The 23,313-nt window shown below is 39.1% G+C and overlaps 1 protein-coding gene across 1 annotated transcript in view; it reads right to left on the bottom strand.

The window, feature by feature from the left end:
• The window catches only part of med30 (mediator complex subunit 30), a 54,636-nt gene extending 36,372 nt beyond the window's left edge, over nt 1–18,264 (bottom strand). Inside the window, exons 1-4 of the mRNA XM_084739808.1 lie at nt 18,136–18,264; nt 16,241–16,517; nt 11,919–12,077; nt 1,265–1,372 (exon numbers count right to left, since the gene is read on the bottom strand). Coding sequence (XP_084595934.1) covers nt 1,265–1,372; nt 11,919–12,077; nt 16,241–16,420 — 447 coding nt within the window. The 5' untranslated portion in view covers nt 16,421–16,517; nt 18,136–18,264. The remainder of the gene's footprint in view (nt 1–1,264; nt 1,373–11,918; nt 12,078–16,240; nt 16,518–18,135) is intronic.
• Nucleotides 18,265–23,313: the final 5,049 nt, after the last annotated feature.

Raw genomic sequence — 23,313 nt, 5'->3', positions numbered from 1 at the left:
TATGGACAACAGCAATTTTCAAATCACAGGAGGCACAATCCGTGTTAAATGCAAAATGTGTGTCAAACTACCATTTTAAATTAAATTCTGTGCTGCAGAAATTGCAACAGCAGTCAAAGTAACTGAAATTTGTTATTTTTTCAAAATTGTTCAGCCCTCATGTGTCGCCAGTTTCCTCAAATAGTCCAACTCGTTCTCCGAAGAAACAACAAACACCTTTAGGAAACATCACATCACAATTTATCTCAATTTTTCCTACTACACGTATCACAGTTAAAGAAAGTTGGCCATCAGATTTAGGGCCTGGGTAGCCGGTGTGGCCAGTGCTTAAAAATATTAGCATCTATCCCTGAAGCTAATAAAAGTTGGCTCAATATCAACACAACGTGTCCTCAGTTGAAAGATGTTTTAGTCTCGAAATACAGCAACTTGTAATGTTACAGGGTATGAGTATGAGCAGATATCCAAAGTCAGTTACTGGAATCAGATCAGAACTGAAAAAAAAAGTGGATCAGCACATCTCTATATTGAGGAGGCGTTTCAAGTGAAATATTCAGAGGCTTCAGTATCAAGGAGTGAATACTACTTCTGTAGCCTCCATTGGACAGAATGAAGTCCTTGGATTCCAAATAAACACTGTTGACAAGTTATTCCCTCTCACACCAGCACAGAATCTGCAGGCATGTACATCCAAACACTTTTTTTTAAGTCCCAGAGTTATAACAAGAATTTTAAACAGAGCTTGGAATGACAAACTACATGACAGCAGTCTCCAGTGTTGAAATGTCATACTGGTTAATAGCATTTCCCAGAAGCACTTTGGCCCCTTTAAACACACAAACTCTATCAGCAGACAATAAAGTTTATCAAGTGTAGCCTCTTAATTTTGTTTTGTACAAACCTTGTCTTTACTACCTAGACGGTTGCGGTCCAAATAATGGAAAGTTGGCTATTAAAGCTCCAGGTTAATTATGGCGAATTAAACTACTTATCTGTAATGAAATTCATACATAATCACTGATTCCTATCATTGAGACGATACTGTTTTCCCTCCAGGTCAGATAGATGTGATTTGAAATGTCTGGAAGCCCCTGAATCTGAAATAACATCACGTTAAGCCGTGATAAAATTTCATGATATCAGTTTGTGAACCTATTTCTCGTTTTTCTTTTATCAGCCCCACCTTCTCATCTCATTATCGCCGCCAGGGAATCAAACCTGTAACCCTAACAGTGTTGTGCTATTGAGATACAGAACACAATACCTTGTTGACCTCCAGGATTTCTCTCCTCTCCTCCGTGGCGGGGCGGCTCTGGGCAGCTGAGCGATCCTCGTGTTTTGAGCTGTCATCCTCCACAAAGGGTATCAGTTGCTGAAGAGGACAGAAAACAAAAAAAAAAATCTGGCTATATTATTTACTGTAAGCAAGACAACTGTAAGAGGATCACTTGCAAAATGCTGACATGTTCGACCGATTTAAAGTTTATCACTTACAGTACAATATAGAATCTGCGCTGTGAAACAGTCACAACAGTTTTAGTTTTGTGGCAATCAATTATTTCTGGAGTAAAGGTCACTCCTTGATGTGATGCAATCAGATTCGGCATCAAACTCTATACTTTTAAAGGGTACCAACCAAATTACAGCAGTACTACAGAGTACTGATTCACATTAAATCAATCAACCAAATTTCAGTACCTGAGAGAGTATTAGAGTATAAATCTTTGTTTAGTACAGATCCCTGAACGAAAATAACAGACCGTAATCATTGTAATGTGTTTTTAAATGAAAATGCAACAAATGATGTAGAAATTATCCTTTCCTCTAATATCACAAATCATATTGCAATTGCAAAATAACTGCAATTAGATATTACTTAAAAATTGTTCAGCCCTAGTCGCAAGTGCGGTTACAATTTTCTGCAGCAATAAGTGTAACGTGAATGCAAAGATGACAAAATACAGTGTATATAAAAGCTAAAAAGTGTACCATTTTTCATAGCCTGAAATCCAAGTCCCCCCCAGCAGCTAACGTTAGCCCACTTAGCACCTAAACAGTGCAAGTTAACACTCCGTGGATGACAAAACTTTAAGTGAGGCATCGACAACTTCATCGGCACCTTCAGGTGATTAATTAGCTTGTTGATTAAGTTGCTGTTGGCAGCTGAACTCACAGGTTTAGGAGTGAAGGAGGAGAAAGTTTATTTTATACAGTGTGTAAAATATTTAAAATAAAAAACAAACTGTTTTGTCAATCTGAATTTGAATACCAATGTTGAAACTGAGAAGTTTGGACTTATTTTTTACGACTGAAATGAATTTTTTTTGTTGTTACCGTGAGAGTAAAGCACCACAAAAAGGTATCCTTCAATACTGGTACTGAATTCCAATGACCAGTATCAGTACTTGTCTTTGTTTCAAATGTGAACAGTACCTAACCCTAGATGAAATATGATATGATGCAACACAATACAATTCAACTTTATTGTCAGTATACACTGAAATTCATTTTGTGTCCCTGGGTAGCTCTGTCGAAAAGATTACACACAGATTAAACAAAGAATAAATAAACTTTCCACAAACATGCAGAAACACAACAAACAGCCAAGACAAATACACAGTGCATATCACATTATATCCTTTCAATTCAGATCTCAGTTAGCGGCACAATGATAGCAACAGATTCAACCGATGTAATTCTTTAGCTTGTTGCACTTAAAGGTGGGGTGAGTCATTTTGGAGACACGCAGTTGATATTTCAATTCAAACATACTGCAGTAGGAAAAACTCCACTACAGGGGGTAGTTTTGGGGGTGAAATGTCCCTTTAAAAGAAGTGGGTTGGGCGCATGGTGGTGCAGTCTGCAGTCCACACTTTTTCTTGATGCACTTTTCTCTTGTTTCTCTCTCCTCTTACTCTGTCCACAGCTCAAATACATTAAAAGCACTGTGCTGCATATTTACATTTTTCCCGTATACCTGCTGAGAGGAGTTAAAGGTCAGAATTATGTGCGTATGGAAAATCTCAACCTATGAGTGCTATCATACACTCAAGATCCCCGTGCCTTCTTATAATCTTGTTCCCATGGATTCTGTGTGAGCTTGGCGAATGCCGACTGAATCTCACCCCTCAATGTACAGAGAGAGTCAGGACAGAGGAAGAGAGACAGACAGAAAGCGAGTGGGAGATTAATTCATTTTTCAACGCTCTGTGTGCTTGACCTTGTCTGCTTGACACTACAGTGAGGCTGATGTGCAAGAGCCTTCAGGCGAGGCGGCGTTCCTGAGAGCCGAAAGGGTCACTGCCTGCTGCTCTGCATCACACTGCCCCCTGGTGGTCACCCCGGGGAGGAGGAGGAGGAGGAGAGCAGGAGGCTCACTGCTGCAGTCACACGACAAGTAATGTGTGAATGTTTAGAGAACACACTGTTCCTGGTGCAACGCACAGCAAGGGCATACAGAGTCTTATACACTGAGAATGTGTGACTGATTTGCTGGAGGATCTTTAGAGCTCCTGAATGCAGCTGAAATTTGTCAAAAACTAGAGTGGCTTTAATGCACACAGTGTAAATAATGATTGTCTTGATACCAGTCAGTATAAAGAGCCAAAGTCCCTCCTCTTCCAATGGACCACTATCGGACCTAACTATATTATTAAAAATAATATATGGTAGTCTGAGAGAATTGTGACATAAATCACACGTGGGATGTTTGTCAATTAAAATATAACTTAAAAGAAAAGAAAGTCACCATTTGTTATCAAACTACAGCGAAGATACATAACTAGCTAACCCTCCTAAAGCTAACGTTAGCCACTGAAGCCATGATGCCTGTGTGTTGTCATACCACAATGTAGTCACAAAACAGGGGGTCATTCTTTCACCTCCCAGCTGATAAAAGGACCAAGAGACGCTACACGCCAGGTACGATAACATTACAAGGGACAGTGATGTTGGTTATACTGTACATGACAAGAGATGAACAGAGTGCAGCTTTCTTGACTTGTAAAATTATCTTTTAAATTGACAAAAATCATACGTGTAATTTGTCAAAGTTATTTGTCAGTCACCATAGACTGAAGCAAGGTCCCATCGGGCACATCGGAGGGGAAGGAACTTTTCCTCTCTAATAAAAATGTCTAACAGGCTGGATCAGATGTCAGTAAGTACAAAAGTTCATGCACCAATCCAATCACGTTATTTATTAGACCCGAAACATGTGCCAGTTTTTTAAAACCGCAGCCAGGCCACACTACACTGACAGCCCTCAGATTACACGCATACAGGGTTGGTGGTTACACTTGCCAACCTTGAGACGTCAAAAATAGGGAGGTCTGGGGGTCGTCTCCTCTAGACATTTGAGCCTCTAGGGACCCTTTCACACTTATCTTGTTTTGGTCTGCACTTTGGGACTTTTCAGTTTGATGCCAACCAAAATTACAGATGTGAAACTTCCCCCAGATCAAACAGCCGAAGCGGAAATAAGTGGTCTCGGTCCAAATCAAATCGAAACATGTTTTGGTTCGTTTCTAGTGTGGAAACATTTTGGGGGGATTTTTCAGACTTCCAGACAAGTTACAGGAAGTTCTGCCAGACTACTGTCAGAACCTGAAAAAGGAAAAACAACACACCAAAACAAAATGAGCCATGGTCGAGGAGTAGACCTAATGTTTAACTGGCACTTGGTCCGATGACTTTATAAAGAATCAGTTGGGGAAAAAAATATCAAAACTGTCCAACACACACAAACGGAGACGCAGCTTCAAAGGTGATTATGTGAAAAATCACAGACTTTGTTTTCTGATTACTTTTTTTTAAATAAGGAAAATACCAAATTAATTACACACAGATGACCTTTAACTGAAAATTATCAACTTGAAAATGGGACCATAGCATTTAGCCTTACCTCGTCACATTAACAGAGAAAATGAATATTTTACAAATGTTGTCTTGTTAGTTCGACTGCTCTTAGAAAACATGTGTCACCTTGCTTTAAAGCCTTCCATAAGAAACAGGAATTCTTCCTTCCAGGACGAATATCTGAAATTTGTTTGTGTATTTCTTTCTCTTTGTACTTTCTATTTCTCTCTCCGTCTCTCACTCACTGAGGAAGACGAGGCGCGAGCATGAATCTATTAATGAGAACTAGATACAGCAGACGCAGGAAGCTTTCTTAGTACGACTTATTCATGTTGTACAGTGCCAGAAACAAGGTGTAATAACAGAAAGGAAAAAAAGTGAGAAAATTTGTCATAAATTGGGAGAAATACAGGAGGAACTGTGAAACCCGGAGGAAACTGGGAGAGGGTAGAAGGTAGAGGCTCAGAAAAATCAGGAGAGTTTGTTAGTCGTAAACGACTGTGATTGATTGAATGATTAACTGGTTTGAGTCAGTTTTGGAGTAAAAAAAAAGTCAAATTTTTTGACTCCACCTTCTTAAATGTGAAAATTTTCTTTAGTCATTGGGGTTTTTGACATTTTATAGACAAAACAACTCGATTAATAGTTTTTTTTATGCACCGGTATCTGTCGTGTACTTGGTATTGGCTGATATGCAAAGTTCAGTTACCAGAATCCGTATTGGGAAAGAGTTATGTTGACAATAGTTTTCACACTTGATACTTGCTGTATCAAGTTTGATGCACAGTTTTCAGACACATAATACCACTTTTAATGAGTTTAGATAAGAGCTGCAAAGATAATCTGCAGTAGTTTATTACACTGGAAGCAATAAGTTCCTGTTGCAAGAAAAATCCAGAGTTTCCTTTCCAAAACAAAAACTGTCATACCAGACAAGATCACAAACACAGATTTGGTGGGAAACTCTCCAAACAGCTAGGAGCCAATGAAAAACTGCCATACAGTGGGAAAACACACCTTGGTCCAATAACGACCTGGCACGACGCTAATCTAAATCATGCAAAGTTCTTATTATTACGTTATTCTGCTCGACTACACTGTTTGACCTGAGGTTGTGCAGCTGGAGTCGAGGCCCTGCGGATGCTAGACGATGATTGGAGTGAGCTGCTTCGTCTGGAAGCAATGACCGACTGGTGTTTGAGTACAGCTGGAGCTGGCCGACATCAAGACTAACACAAAAGAAACAAAAAGGCAGACGCAGAGAAATGCAGACGAAAAGATGAAGAGAGAGGGGCAGACGGCAAGATGACGGGCAAAATGTCAGAGAGTCGGAGAGAAAAAAGCGCGGGTTGAAGAGGGCACTGTGACGGGTGGGATCAGAGTGAGAATGAAAGAAAAAGAGAAGACAAAATAACAAAAAAAGAGGAGAGAACAGGAGACACAGAAACAAAGAAGCTCAGATGCAGGAAAAAAGAGAAAGATATAAAAAATCTGGATAACTTTCTGTGCTCATGTCAGTTTCCAGGCCGAGCCCAGCGCCAAACTGTAAACTGCGACTGTTGGAGGGAGAAAAGACGGCCAGGACATGTGCAGGATATTATATCAGACAAACTGTGAGCTTGTCTCTGGCCCAAGAAAACTTTAACATAGGAAAAGAGGAAAGTTTTTTTTTTCATTAGATAATTTCAGAGCGAAGCCAATGACATATCGAATTTTAAAGGTAGTGGGCAGATTTTGGCAGCTTCTGGGGGGAAAATGAAATGTGCTGAGTAGCGAGGGAAAGATGGATGGAGAGTGTATTATGTGTGTGTGTGTATGTGTGTGTGTGTGGGTGCACGTGTAGCCTGTGTGTGAGTCATAACCCCTGCCTCTTCCACAGAAAGATGGATGTGGTTTCCTGCCTGACAGAGAAGAATGGGCTAATGAAGTTCTCCAGGTTGCCTCGCCGAGACAAAAGGAAAAAACGGTAGAAAAGACAAACCGGAAAAATAACAAAATAATAAGAAAATAGTGGGGTGAACGTGTAAGGGGAGAGGGAAATGAAATAGCATGGCTGTCCAGCACAGGAAATGACAGAAGGGAGGAAGACTTGCATGACAGAGGAAGAGGAACAGAGGAGAGAAAGCTGGAGAGACACAAAGTGAAACAAAGCCAACATGAACAAACCTCTTCAACTCAGCATCCACAGCCACCATTACTCTCTTTCAGAGGCTTCAGATAGAGTGAAGATACTGACATCATATGAAACCACACTAGAAGACCTAAGGAATCCATTCATCATATTCACATGGTGGCCATTTTTCTCTAACATAACACTCAGGGTTGGAAGCTCAAATGCTGCTGGTTGCAAGTCAAGAATAATCGCTGAGAATCTGACAAATGTTTCTCTGCCTCCTGACTGATCGGCAACCGAACAGACAATGAGTAGTGAAAATGTGAAAGGACAAGCGGCCATATTTGAAGATAAAATTACGTATTTGATAAGCACCACGAGACAACAGCTGATGTTAGCATTAAACCACTTTCTAGCTTATGTAATCATTTCATAGTGCAACATGATACGATCGGAAAAGCATTAATTAATCCTGAAATCTAAACACACATCTTGATAATATTTATTTAAGCCAGGAAGACAAACTGACAGTTGTTTTGCTCTTAGCTAACATGTTGCTAACTCTGTTTTAGCTGCTTAGCTCACATACTTGGACAAGAGACAGAAAGACAGAAAACATTACATGATTACATTATGATTCCCGAATCCATTTTTTATATATATATAAAATTAACTAACGCTTAGTGTGTTAGTTCAATGCTAATGTATAATGAGAATTTCTATTTGATGCGCTAAAGAAAACTAGCACTGAGGTAATATCATATTGACAAACGCATCGATTCACATGTAACAACACTTGTGCTTTAACTTTAAGATATACATTTCCTCTGTTTTGTGGAAACAAACTAATTTCACAAGGTTAACTCAATCTGTTGCTCCGGCTTCAAAAGTCCACACTGAGCAGCTACAGCTACCTCAAAGGGTCAAAACTCAAACTCAAACTCAAAATTCACAGTTTAAGTTTAATTTCATTTATGAAGGATGTTCATTTAAAGCCTCTTTGTGCTGTATGCAGGTTTCAGGAGCTCCTTGTTTTATTTTTTTTTTTTATTTTCTCACGGTACTAGCTTGATGAGCAAGACCAGCTAGTTTACTTCAAGTACTTTATTTAGTACTTATATAAGCAGTATATTAATGCAGCTGTGTGCTCTAACCAAAGGAGAGAAGTGTCCCAGCCCCAGATTACATCCAGTGCGTTTTACTACCAGCCTTAAATAAGTGTGGATGTTGATTTATGCCTTTCATATAATATCATGCATCACTATCAAACAGTAACGTTAACTATGAAGTGGTGGAAAGCTAATGTTAGCTGTGGTCTCATAGTAGCTTATGGGTTCTCAAGTAAGTTGCCTTAGTTTAGTTTAGAAATGTGGCTCCCTCTGGATTTTCACTTTCCATCATCTTTTCTGGCATGGTGATTTTCAAAAGAGTCCCTTGTCGTCCCAACTCAAGAAACCTGAATGAAAATGGGCTCCATGGATACCCACGAGTATCCCCTTTACAGACATACCCGATTTATGCTAATCACATTTTTTTGTGCAAAAAACATGCATTTATTTACACGCAGTATAAATGTGTTATTTTTGCCTATTCTTTTTCAATATTTCTGCATACTGGGGTCCCTGATCAGCATTAGAATATCTGGGTCTGACTGGAAAGTTAAACTTCAGTGAACCCGATGGTGTTTTGAAACTTGACCTCACAGCACAAAATGTCCTACTGTAACTTCTAGGAAAATCGCAGCCTCAAGAAACAACAGAAAACGAGACCTGGAGCATTCAGAGGATGGATGGCTTTCCTATACAGGTATAATAATGACAGGGGAGTTTCTGTGCAATTCCCAGAACTGAACTATTTGTCATCAAAAAAAAAAATGTTTTGCAAAGATCTCCAAAATGTTCAAGGTTATTGATACCAAATCATAACATTGACATTTCTGTGGTGTTCCTTGAGGTCTTAATGTCATAATATGGTGTTTTGGAGAGATTTTTGACCATTTTTATTCATTCTCGAGTGATAAAAAATTGCTACATTGTACAGCAAAAAACTCAACACACTGTGCTGAGCTGCACCTCAAATTAATCTTCAGGTTTCAGCTTTCAGATGATGTATTTATCTTCCATGCGCCATACACTGTTGACCTACTATCTCCCCCTAAAGATTTCCTGTCTCCCCCCTAAATGTGACAAAAATGAATATATATTAGGGAGGGGTGGAGTGGAAAAGGTTAAAGAAAGAGAGGGAACATGATGGGAATGGAGAAGGAGCCAATATTGAGCAGCTTTCAGAGAGACAAAGAGGACAAACGGTGGGAAAGGAGGGATCAGAGGAAGAGAAGAGAAACACAGGGAGAAGGAGAAAAGTGTGAGAGTTTGAGGAAAAATCTGCAGCAGCGAATGACAGCTGGAAAGGAAAAGAGCAAAGCGCTGACGTGTGCATTTGGTCCAGCTGTTCATTAAATGGGTCTGTTGCTAATTAGACTGCGATGAGGTCACACTGCCCGAGTCATTGATTCCACTTCCTGTTCGGGGCAGCCAATAGTGAGCGGCTGTCAGGCAGGCACCTGAATTCTCAGAGATGATAAATGGCATGCGTGCCGGGGCCAAAATCAACAACCCTCAGCCCCAGACAAACATGGTGAGCTGAGCTATTGGCTGGTCAGCACTGGACTGGGTCTCAGCCTCGAGGGGAAACGAATAAACATTTAAATAAGGTGGAAATAAGAGGGAGAAAAATAGCTTGCTGGCGTAATGACTCAATGAGGGTTTACACCATTACAGCAAAGGAAAATGTCAAAGCGAGCCCCTTGCAGACTTTGATTTAGGGGCGGAACTGCAGACGAGAGTCATTTTGAACAACCAGTGGATAGATCATTCGAAATGCTTCTGAGCAACTATATTATTCAATGCGGAAAATGTACACGGTGGCAGCCATCACAAATTTGTTCCAATTTAAGACTGGTCTCCTCCCACACCCCCCTTTATCCTCAGTAGGAGTCTGGTGAGAGAGATTAGCTCCGAGCCAATCTGTAGAAATTGGGAAGGGACTGCCGCAGTCATAAATCCAATCAAACAGTGGTGGATAGCCTCGCTGTAGCCCTGCATGGAGCCTCCAACAGTCAATGCCCAGTGAGCCTGTGTGTGTAAGTGTTGGAAAAAAAAATGTCTTTGTAACAGGCTACAGTGCACCACGTGCATGTCTATGTTGTGTAAATTCAGTGTGTGTACTTCTGTGGATGTGTGTGTGTGTGTGTGTGTGTGTGTGTGTGTGTGTGTGTGTGTGTGTGTGTGTGTGTGTGTGTGTGTGTGTGTGTGCAAGGAAGGCAGGGGGAGGGTGGAGCGCGGCTGTTGTTCCTGGAGGTGGATGGTGACCGTAACCAGCGGTAAAGAGACTCTGGAGACTCACCTGAAGCGACCAATGAATCTGCTGTGGAGAAAAGACAGACCTAGAGGGAGTAAGTGAGATAAGAGTCCCCCGGGGTAAAGAGGGGTGGTGTGTGTGCGTGTGTGCGCGTGAGCGAGAGGGTGTGGCGGTAACAATGGCCTACTTCCTTTAAACTAACAGCTTCCTAATTTAGCAGGCAGTTTGTGTGAAAGTCTGGGCTATATGAGGCAGTGGCTGAAAGCACGGACAAAAAAAAAATCATGAAAAAGCATTTAGAGGGTGTGTGTGTGTGTGTGTGTGTTTGTGTGTGTTTGCATCTGGACGATTCAATCAATCAACATCAAATTAAAAAAAGGAGCTCCACTGCTACACCACAGTCGTTGCAAACGCATCATGCAGGATCTAATTACACAGGTACATATGCAGTATATGTATTAAAAGCATAACTTGCGTTGAGGTTGGGTGAGTTAGCTTCTCAGCTATGATGCTGGATTTTTGGAGCTTATGCCAACACTGATAATACCCAATATTGATATATCAGCTGTTATTCTTTAACCAAAATCTAACATGCACAAAATACGAATACATTAACACACATTTTGCAATGATCTTGAAAATCAGAATCACAATTCTCCCAGTCCTTTTTTTGCCCTCCACCCACACCTACTTGTGGCGTTCGGTGTCTGTCCAAAGAAAACACTTCAAAGATGACACAGCGTAGCTTACGGACCATTATATCACACTTGATACCATATGGATTATCTTTTTAAAGAAGAATTTTAAGATGTAATTGACTGTTGTGACAATGACATAGACATTAGTACTAAAATAGTCAAAAAACAAGGGTACTGAACAATAAACTGATATTTTTGATAATAACAACAAGAAAGAAATAAAATAATAAATGCTAAATATACCTTATATATAAAACAAAAAAATAAAGTGTTCTTTAAAAAAGAAAGGGTACCACACAGGTGATAACCAGTGTGAGATCAACTCATCAGAATACGTCACTGTGCTGTTTTCCAGCATCAGTTTATCACATTTGTTCCCCATGAATTCATCAGCACGTCCAGCTACTGTGCCCTGACACCACTGTGCAACATGTGCTACAACAACAACTCTCAGAAACTACTGTGTAATCAAACTGGCCAAAACAATTGATAATATGTCTTAATGTACGTGTAGCACAGGTACACATACATGCACCTTACAATCACATTAATGGAGCAATACGTAACAACTGCACGTCCAAAATGAGTGCTGCAGTCCAAACAGCGAGCTGGAGCCACAGACTGAAAATTAAATTGATTGACATCCTATTTAATATATAGTCTACAGTTGAAGTGAGCCGTTTCCTCCTGCCCCCTCCTCCCCAGACTCCAGGAAGCTCAGGCAGGATTGCAAAACAAGCTTAACATTCTGATTTTTTCAGCAACAAGTGACAAGTGACGACGAGTGCTCCAGTATAAGGTGATCAGCTGTTTATAGCTGTCAGCTGTCTGTCAATGTAAAGCCAAGCCTGTTATCTTGAAAACAAAAGACCACTGTCAGCGTGTCTCACCTCTGGAGGTATGGGGTCCATCCCTGCGCAGTTTTCGTTGCATTTGTCGTAGACGAGGCGCAGCTTGCGGAACAGCACAGAAAGCATCCGCAGGTGCTCCTGGAGTTTTCCCAGCCTGTCCTGGTGGGTGTTCGGGTGGTAAGTGACTCCATTAGGCAGCTGAGAAGCACCACAGTGAAAATGTTGTGTTAGGCAAAGTAAAAGTCTACAATTTCACTACGGCTAATAAAAAGCTACAGCCATTGATCCCAATTGACTGCTAAAAGCACTTCAAACACTCTGTTCTTCCCTTACTCCTAATGCACTTTCATTTCCACTGATAACATAGTGATGGTTCCCTTTTTTCCAAGAGCAACTGGGCTGCAGAGAAACCTTAACAATGTGTTTAACATGTTTGTGTTCACGCAACAATATGGAAACCGGTCTTGATAATATAATAAAATCACAGTTTAAATTAGCAAACACAAACTGAGCTGCATCAAAGGTGAACTGCTTCAGCTGCTGCACTCTGAATGTTCTCACTCTCACATCAGGCGGCATCACTGGCTTTTAACTACAATGGGTGGTTAAGAGTAACAAGACATGTTTTTTCATTGAGAGGATCGACAAGCCTCTGGGGCAGCACTGTCTGATTATAAACATCCTACATAACATGAAACAAGCGTGCCTTCAGGGCAAGCAAAGTGAAGGGAGAGACACAGAGAAACGGGGGGGGGGGGGGACAGACAGGGTGAGGCAGGGAGGCAGGCAAGAGAAGATAAATGAAGAATTTTTATGAGTATAAAGGCAGCCTGTGATCTAAAAAACAAGTCACAACAATGCTGTTTGTGCATTCTGCGGCTGAGGCGTGCTTGTTTGGCCCGTCTGTGGCTGTGATTTTAACAAGGTGCAGGGGGAGCGTCTCGGAGGAGCAGGCAGACATGCATGATAAACTCATGCTGACCTCGTCTTCGGGACAACGTCAGGGCTGAACCACATGTGAACCGCAGAACAAAGTGACATAAAGACGCCTGATATCCGGAATAAAGTGATTATAGCTACAGTTGGTGTCTTCTGGTGTCTTTATCCTGACAGTAGTAGATGAGACAGAAATTATGTGGAACAACAAAAATGCAAAAACCTAGTATGTGGCAGGATTGTGGCCACTTTATTACAGGCGTGGTCCATGTTCGTGTCTATAAAGCTGAATTACTGGATATTAAATGCTGATCTGCAGTATGTCGGCAGTCTTCTTGTCAGTTTGGCATCAGTATAATTCATAGATAAACTGTATTTCTGTACAAACTTCAGATTTTGAAGCCTTAGTTTGTTACCAGCCTCTGCTGGTTAGAAGCGCTATTTCAGTAGGAGAACACTGGGGGAATGAGAGGCGAACGGTTCCAAAAATTAAGAATTCTCACCAAAATTAAGTGTTTGTTGGTGGATCAGATAAACGCCTAATTAAATACCGACTCAAGACACCATTAATTCACTGTCTGTCGTGTGTGTGCCAGTATCTGAAGACTTTTTTCGATCGTTATAAAAGCGACTACCCAGGTTGGTTCTTCCAGTTTGGAGCTGCAGAGACACACACCAACCCTCTGATGATATTAAACATGCTTGATTATATTGAAAATATGAGAGAAACCTTACAGATGTAACTGCAGCACAATGATTGAAAACCAACCAGACAGTTATTCAGAAAACAGTAAAGCAGTTGTGTTGATCTCTCCTGACTAGATCCTGGCTTGTGTTGTGTCAGTTCTTTGCTTTCAATAAAAGCGTCTGCATAAATTGTAAAACTGTGAACTAATCATAGATGAAATATGTGTGCGTCACATGCATCAATGTGACCAAGAAGCAGGCTGATATTAGAACAAAAATAATACAGAAAATACTCAGTTTATTTTAAATTAAATTTCAGCAGTCTCATAATCTATCATTTGTATTTTCATCTGAAATTTTGCAGTATTTTGATTATGTTTTTAAATTAATCAATTTCACTTTTAAGATTCTTCAGTGCACCACTAGAGGGAGCTAGAGTGTCATCAGTGTGTCATCAGAGTGTCAGTTTGAGAATTTAGAAAGTAATATAGAAATGTGTGAGACATATTTGAGGTCTCAGTATGACTCATAAGGACGTCACATCATATTTCATACGACTGACTGTGTGTGATGAAGTCACAGAACAAAACAAAGTTAGTTTGAGGCCCTGATCATTGTTTTTTTTAACTACAAGACCTCCTTCGACACTCTGACAGCAAAGAGAAAGTAGTGCCCTTTGAACTGGAGCCCCAAGAGAGCAAAATGTCTGCTTAGTTAGTGTTGGATTTTTTCTATAATAACAACAACACGTGTCATACAACATTACTGTTGGGAAACATGCATTATTCATCATCATAATGTTTTGTTTTCATTGGAAGGCAGTGGACAAAATACAATTATACCACTCTGCCAAAAACTCTGAATTCAACAATCTGGCCACACTAAAAAAGCTGCTTAGCATATGTGACGGACTGGATGTTGCTGGAGGAGGAAAAAAAGAGGCCTCATTCATCAGCCTCTCCTATCAAACACAACCGCTGTTTGGAGCCTTATATATGGACATTTAAGATGTGAGCGGTTTGTTTTTAATTTTCCTTCTTATTTTGGTTTTCTTTTATCTCTCTTTTTGTTTTCATGGCTTTGTGTGTTTTGTTGCCGTTCTTTTTTCTTTCCTTGTTAGCGTATTTCTAGTTATGCTGTTGACTTTCCTGTCTTTGATTTTTAAAAACCATCCAGCAGCTTTTAACTGTGACCAACTATTTGAATTGTATATATAATACATACAATATACTCCTCTGTCTGACTATGGCCTGTTGAAAAGCCCAGTAAACAAATTAAAAGAAGAAATAAACATGTGAGCAATTTAATTTTCTCCTTAAATTAGACCTGTTTTTCTCTCTTTGCACCAGAATCCTTTCTTTAACTTACTTAACACTCAAGTGATTTGTGTGCAGAAATCTGCAGGCAGGCTACTAAGACCAAACTTTTTCCAACATTACCCAAAATTTTTCATCTTTGCACTTGCTGCAAAGTTCTTTTATAAACAATATTACATGAACTTTAAACTCTCACATTCATTATATTGTGATTATTTTGACAGATACTTTGATTGTGTCACATTTATTGTCATTGTTGTTATATAAACTTGAATCTCGCTCCCATATTGGAACCAAGTCCTCCACCTTAATATGGCCATTATCACCATATAATTTATTATGAAAAAAATATAACAATATATCATGAACCTTTGGCACAACCCCACAAGCCTTATTCAGTTTCACCGAAATGGGTTTACTCAGCCATTTTTAAAATACACGTTTTGTTTCTAAAATTCAGGTTGTTCTGAGAGGGAAAGTAAATGATCACATTAAAAGATTTTAAGTCAGCAAACCTTTTGGTTTATTTCAAAGCTTAATAATTTAGTGAACAGTTACCTTGAAATTATGAGTTTTCTCAACTTTTTTTAACAGTGTAGTGGAAATTATGATTTTCACATCACAATTTTAAATTTCACTGAAAACAGAAGAAAAAAAGATTAAAATCATGATGATCTGACATTTGTTGGGGTGCATACCAAACAAAAAGTTTTTCTTAAATCTTGAGAACAAGAGTTTTGGGGCCAGGGCATCTGTGCAGTACTTCATTATAATGCTGTTTCGTCAAACATTTTTCCTTCATTAAAAAAAAATTGCGGCTTCTGTGATTTGGATATTGCACTTGGACATGTTGCACATTTCATAATACTTCCACTGTGCAGCCCTGCTCACTCCAGTCCCTAAAAGCCTCTGTTCTGAACTTTTGACTTGATCCTGAGTTGAAGTTAATAATTGAGGGTTTATCATCTTTTGGCCGGTTATACTCACGTCTCAGATTCGGAAGAGCTTTCCATTTAGAATTCATTCTGCTGCGACTGTCTGTTTTTAAATCCTGCATCAAAACACACTTTTTAAGAGTTGTCTTTCTGAGTGACAGCTGTTTTGTTATTTGCATAATAGCGCTCTGTCATGTTACCACCAGAACTATTATTACTATTTTGGTGCATTCTTTTATTTTGTGTTTATCTTAGGCCTTTTTATGGTTATTTTTTGCCGTTTTATCTTTTGTATAGATGTGTCCAATGATGATGTGTTTTTACTCCTCCCACACCATTGTTCTTATGGTATTAAATGTCTTGTAAGGGCATTAGAGCTCTGGGAAAAACATATGAAAGACAGTGGGAGAGACAAACAGAAAAGTGAAGGGGGTGTGCAACCATATCTGACAGGCGTGTGGGCAGAGAGAGACAGAGTGAGACAGACCTGCATGTTCCTGAGGAGCTGGAAGATCTCCATGGTCCTGAGGACAATGTCTTGGACCGTCTCCTGGCCGATGCGACACAGCGAGGCCGTGTTGACATCCCGTGCCGCCTGGGCCTGCTGCTGTTGCTGCGGCGGCGGAGGCTGCCCGCCAAATGGCGACACTAGCGGAGGGGTTGTCATGGAGACAGACAGCAGGTGAAGATGATGGTGGAGGAGGTGTAAGTCCAGGCGAAGTTACCTGTCACGCTATTCCACACCGTCACACGCCCTTACATGCCTTCATGGAGTGTTTTAGAGGTGTAGGAGAGGAGAATGTAGAGCAAAAATCAAAGACAGTAGGACGAGTTGTCAGTTAATGGAAGTCACTGCATTTCTTTTGAAATGAAATAAATGAAATTAAATTAAATTTTAAAAAAAGGGCAGTCATATCGGTGTATGGGGATATTGGAAAAATATTTCATGTCTATCATATGATAAAATTTAATTTATTGATCCCAAACTGGCAAAATTCACTCATTGCAGCAACTCAGTGATCTAAATGAGACATAGCAAAAGATTGAGTGATAAAAACCTTCACAGATATATGAGTGAATGTAAAGGATGACTGCATACCTTTTATACATACACGATGTGTAGTGTGGATGCTAATGATTAATTATTAATCAATTAATCACAGTTAATAATTTAACAGACTATAAATGTATTCATTGATAATTAATGTAATCTAATCATATACAAATGGCAGCAACTGTGCCTCATTTGACATGCATTTAATTGATTAATCAAGAGATTAAGTTGCACAGGATGATCACACAGTACAAATATAAATATATGTTGCACAGGATGATTGCACATTACAGATATCAATGATTTACTGTTTGTATCAATAAAATATATTAGGGTACAGTATATTGTATATCAAGACTGATATATATATATATATATATATATATATATATAGAAAGAGCTGCAGTGATTACTGGATTAGTCCATGGACAGAAAATTAGTTGGACACTGTCTCAACAATCATGTAATTATTTCAGTCTTTTTTTTTTTTTTAAGCAAAAATGTAAAACACTTGCTGGTTATAGCTGCTTCAGTGCAATGATTTACTGCTTTTTTTCTTTGTCAATTCTGACAGTAAATGAAGAGTCTTTGGACTGTTGGATGGACAAAAGAAGCTATTAGAAGAGGTCACTTTGGAGTCTGGGAAAATATGATGAGCATTTTGACACACAACTAAACAATTAATCATGAAAATTATTTTAGTACAAATGATATACAATATAAACATGTATAGAATTCACAGTATATAATACACAATATAATGTGTGTGCATATTTAATGAGTACTAATATTAGTAGATATGATATACAAATCGATATTTTTAAAAACATGTGCAAAGTAGCTGTGATACTGTCAGCCACAGTAGGATGATGAATAAAGAATAACACCGTTTATACACACAGTAAATGCAGTGCAGCTCTCTGAAAGCTTCACAGCTGTCACTAATCAACTGAACAGTTAGCTGTCTAGCTAAAGAGATTCAACACTGATAAAGTCTCTGAGCTAACGTTATAGCCTTTCATATAAGTTGTATACCGGAGTTTCAGACACAGTTAAGCGTGCCTAGATATCAGTACAGGTCTGTTAGAGACTATGCTGGACTTTAAATGCCACATCCAAATATATTCAGCCTGAAAACAGGTTAATTAGCTAACATGTGGAGTGGTTGTCACCAGAAGCTAAGTGGACAGTCACATCACACGACACTTCAGCTTTCTCTCGCTTCATTTTTATTGTGCCGTTTCATTATTCCAGCACTAAATGAACTTTAACATCGCAGTGAGTGTTCATATTTATTTAAGAGCACATTAGACAACGTGTAATGTTACCTGTGTGGTGATAATTTATCTGTTTTGTTGACATGTCAAGTTTCCTGCTCTGCTCCTAGGATCTCAGCTGCCGCAACTATCGCGAGGTTTCGTCTTAACACCGCGACTGGTGGCGGTCCATGTTGCCAGGTTGGGTGCTTTTCCGCTCGCGGTGGACAGGTTTACCATGAGTTGGGCTGGTTTTAAAATATATTACAAGATGTATACAAAAATATACTCATCTCTTTGACATTAATTGTTTATGTTTCTATTTATTTTGAAGTAGAAGGCAAGTTTTATGATTGCATTGCAGGCTCATATCTTGTAGCGCACTTGTGAACACTAGAACTATTGTTTATTATTTATTTTATATTTTAAAAAATGATGAACGATAGTACTGTCGTTTATTATCTATGAATTTACTTGTATTGTTTATTATTGATACAATTTAGGCGGATCTTAAGCAGTTATTGGGCTGGAAAACTTTAAACCAATCTGGCAACACCAAATGGTAAATGATGAAGTAGAAGCGCCACTTAAAATGTTCATTTTTAGTGATTTTCATCGGTGGAGGATTTGTAATCTCCAGTAACTGAAATGTCGCATCTCTTTAGACTAAATTTATCCGATATTTATCTTTTAAATTCATAACCTTCATCCAGCAGTTTCTAAATGAATGGGAACATAACGGTAATGCAGGGCGCACTGCAAAACTTGTTCATGCTTCCTAGAGTAACAGCGCCATATGGTGGTCCACTCTTATATATCAGCCAAGTCACACACATCTGGCTTCATCAGCCCCCAGGCCATTTTATGCCACATGATTGCTTCTCATGGGTCATTATAACTTTTTTAGTCAGCATAATTTAAATTCATCCCATAAATGGGTGTGCTGTCGACTCTGTGTTTAATCAAATCCTTCAATGCATCCATCCACCCATTACTTATACTGTACAGCTGTGCTTGGATTATTTTGTGAGCCATCAGAATTCAAATTAATTTGAAATACAAGACGTGTCAGAAATAGACAGGAGGCTGTACAAAGCTGCTTCTTCAGCATGTGCTCCACCATGCAGCAGAATTACCGCTCTGACTTACAGAGACTAGAAATAAGAGCTTTATTGAAAAAAAGGAAAGGCTTTGCCTTCAGGCTTGAGTGGGGCTGAAAAAGTAGATTAGGATGCCTATTACTTAATTTACATTATTCATTCAAATTTGGGGTTACAGGCTGGATTTCAATTTCCTTTTATCTGGAACACATTTTGTGTAATAATAACCTGAAGTCATTTCTTTTCACTTATTCTCTTTCTCTAAAAAACTGCATCATACAACAGCGATATGGAAAACACTGTCAAGTTCACTCGACTGCCCACAACTTCCTAATTGCAGACGGAGTTGCTGGTTAGCTTGCCAGGATGAATGAGCGTTACTCTTACAATCCCCATCTGCCTACCGCCAGACCAACTGAGGCATGCCATTTGGAAATGAGTTTCTCCATAATCATCCCGGCTGTCTTCTCTGTGTGTTTAATTGGGACGAGAGAGTAGTGATGGTGAGTGGGTGGAGGCAGGTAGTGGGATGAATATGCTTTCTCTGCTCTGTTGCTAAATTATACATTTGACATTACAGGCTTGAGTTGGGAGGGTTACTCTAAAAATATATTACGATAAAATTACCTGTTGTAAAATATGAAATGCAGTCAGCAACCTAACACAAGTATCACAATGTTACAATAATGTTGATTTCTTTCAATTACCTTAATACCAAGTTCAGCCCAATATAATGTTTTGTTTGTTGTTGCGCGGTTAGATTAATGGGGATAATTATTAGTATTTAAATGTACGTTGTTAAGCATGCTTTTCACATTACACACACAAACTTCAAGTGAACTGCCATAAACTTGTTCCAGTCTGGTGCTTGTGTTTTTAAACACACACCATTACCACCTACAGTCCCAAGATGTTTTTCAGTAGCGTTAACGGTTGTTCTGTGTAGCTAACTTTAGCGGTTTCTGTAGCTAACATTAGCAGTTGGCAGTGTTGAGCATGTTACTCAGGAAGAGTAATGGTTACTTTTTATTTATTACTCCTTTGAAAAGTAATAATATTACTTTACCTATTACTTTGGAACAAAAGTAATTAGTAACATTGCTCATTATATTACTTTTGTAAGTTGTTGGTAGCCTTGTTGTGCTCCAAAGTTGACCTGCTGATCGAGAGAATTGTTTAACTTCTGTTGTTAGCTGTGCAGATGTCGGTTGTGGTGGAAATAAAGTCAACTTCCCTGAGTTTAATCTTAAAATTAGTTTCCATCACCGTATATTCTCTCTGGAGGAGCCAAATAAACTCAATTTAATGACAACACATCGACCTGTGGAAAGTCTGCCTCTGTTCCTCATCCTCCGTCCATTGTATAGCTAACATTAGCAGCTGGTCTGTATACCTCATGTTAGCGGTTGATCTGTGTAGCTAGCATGAGGTTACTCTTGAAGTCTGAAGAAAGAATCGACAAAACATTTAATACTACATGAACAATCAGAAATGTATGAGAATTTAGAATTTAGAACAGTAGGAGAGAAGTGGTACAACTGTAACATCTGCACACCCATAATTTATTCTAAATATACACATGCACCTTTAATCTCATCATGCACACACATGTATATGCCTGTCATCTTAGTGAAACTGGCTGGATAATCTTTGAGATATCTGTCTTTTATAAGGAAGGTGAAATTATGAAACTCAGACTGTTTCTTTTTTCTAATTACTCTTTCCTATTATCAGTCCAAAAACCTGAAAACGATCCATTTTTGTAAAATGAGCCACTGACAGTTTGTTAGTCTTTATAGACTGTGCGCCCCTGTGAGTTTAGCTTTTGAACAAGAACGCGGAGGCGGCGTTTGTGGTACAGTTGTAACAGTGCTGCTGATAGTACAGTTTCTGCCAGAAAGCCTTTTGGAGGTCAGGTGACGCTGTGGAAGGAGTGTTAATAAAGTCCATGTAGGATGGAGTTTGGGGTGGGTGGATGGCCTCATCAAGCACAGGACTTTCACCCAGGAGACTTTTGTTTGAGTAAAGCCAAGACTCAGTGTGAGTAATTATTTTAACTCCGACTCATGATCACACAGTCAGCTCCATCCCAAACAACATGCAGGAGCATAATCTTCAAAAAGAGTCATCTCTTACATGACTTAATGATGCAACAGCTAATGTATTACAATCATCATGATTTCTGAGCTATTAATAATGTTCATATCTTCTTTATAGATAAGGACAGGACAAAAAACTGTCAGTAGTGCACATATATCATTACATATGTTAACTGCTCCATTTATTTTATTTGAATAAACTCATGATTCATTTTTAGGTCAATTTTCAAAACATGTCCACCAGAAGATGTGACTATAATCAGCATGTTTTTCTTTTCAGTCAATCCAGCAATTTGATTCTTCTGTTTATTTTCTCTTTCCAAGATATTATATATATTGCTGAGATTTGATGCTCAACACTCCCATATTTACAATTTGTAACCTAAAACTGTGCCATAGAGTGAAAATCTAGAGCGGTTCTCTGCAATTTTCAAATCGCAGGAGGTGCAATATTTGTTAAAGGCAAAATGTTTGTCAAAAAAACATTGAGAGTCCTTTCCAACAAATCAGATTCTACAGACTTAAAATAAAACATCTTCACTTGGTACAAATTCCTCCAAAGAAAATCACATGCTAGTCATTTTGACATATTTTTAAATCAAAATAAGAATACTGGTGTAAAAATTAGAATTACCTCTAATATCGCAAATCATATCGCCATTGCAATATCTGTATTAGATTTTTTTTTTCCAAAATTGTTCAGCCCTTGTTTTCATTTCTATCCTCAATATAGCTTCAGACTTGTAAGTATCTAAAAAATGAGAATGTGTCAGATCATATTCTCAAGAGATTTTTTTAACATCTGCGCTGCGCACGTTGTCTGGTATTAAGGTATATGTGTTTAATATGCAGGTCTTTATATGTTTCACAGGTTATGTAATGCTGTGCTGTGGTCTTTTTTTCATATTGCAAATGCTGTTTATTGTTGTTTCAGCTCACTGTATCTGGAACCCCCTCTTCCCAGTTGTTCTGTATGTATAATCTCTTATATGTGTTCACTCGTGCATTTTATGTGTTTTATTTGTGCCTTGCTGCATAACCAATTGCCTCCAGGGACAAAAATAAAGTTGAAGTTTGAGGTCAGAGAATATGCAATATGTTGCTGTGGAAATAAAGCTTTGATTGAAGGGAGTGGGGGAATTTTGTGATAAAAAAATAAAAAATTCTATCTTATATTAATTAGTCAACGAATCAACACCTATCTGGGCAAAATACCACGTTTTTTAGGGAGTCCTGAAAAATAAATACCAGAAATGTTGTATGTATGTTTATGTGAAATTAATGAGAAAATACTGATTCCACTAAATTTCTGTATTTATTTTTTATAGGTTTCAAATTAAATATTGAGCTGTACATCGTGTTGTGTGCATGTAATTGAGGCCTCTTGCATAAAAAAACATCAGGCAACACAGATTACCTTGAAACTGATGGCGGCCACATACCTCTGCATCATCTCATCAATGCTGTAGGAGCTCGAACCTTGAACGTGGGAGGGTGAGACAGCAAGAGCGAGACAGAGAGACAGACGGATGAAGTGGTGGTGAGTGGAGAGGGAGGAGAAGGAAGCGAAAGGTAACAGAAACTTATAGTGGGACGGGCTGAACAGCTCTTGTGAGGAAACACAAACCGTGTAATAATTATTAGCTGAGGGGGTATCAAGACTAAAACGGATTATCTAGCCACCTAGTGCATTACTGGTGCTTTAATTAAATTCGCACTGATCTGGTCCCTGCAGGGCTAAGTTCAGACGGAGAGAGGAGAGAGCACAATGGGCTGCTCTGAAGGCAGCCGCATGTAAAGTCCACTCAACTGCTCACACAGCAAAAAAACTTCACCTCCTAAAGTCTCTGGACACAAGAATGAGATTAGTGTAGCTGAAGGTAGGGGAAGCAGGGATAAAGTGTATTGGGGAGGGCAAGCATATGGGTCAGTGTGCGCGTGTGCTGTAAAAGCGCATGTGTGCAGGAATGTAGAAACACTCCAATCAGCAGTCACTATTACTTACTACCAGCCTATGGTACTCACCCCGAATCTGACTTAGTGTTTTGAGA

Source organism: Lutjanus erythropterus, chromosome 16, assembly GCF_056507025.1.
Source record: "Lutjanus erythropterus isolate fLutEry1 chromosome 16, fLutEry1.hap2, whole genome shotgun sequence".
Lineage (NCBI taxonomy): Eukaryota > Metazoa > Chordata > Actinopteri > Lutjaniformes > Lutjanidae > Lutjanus > Lutjanus erythropterus.
This window is presented reverse-complemented; position numbering and strand designations above follow the sequence as displayed.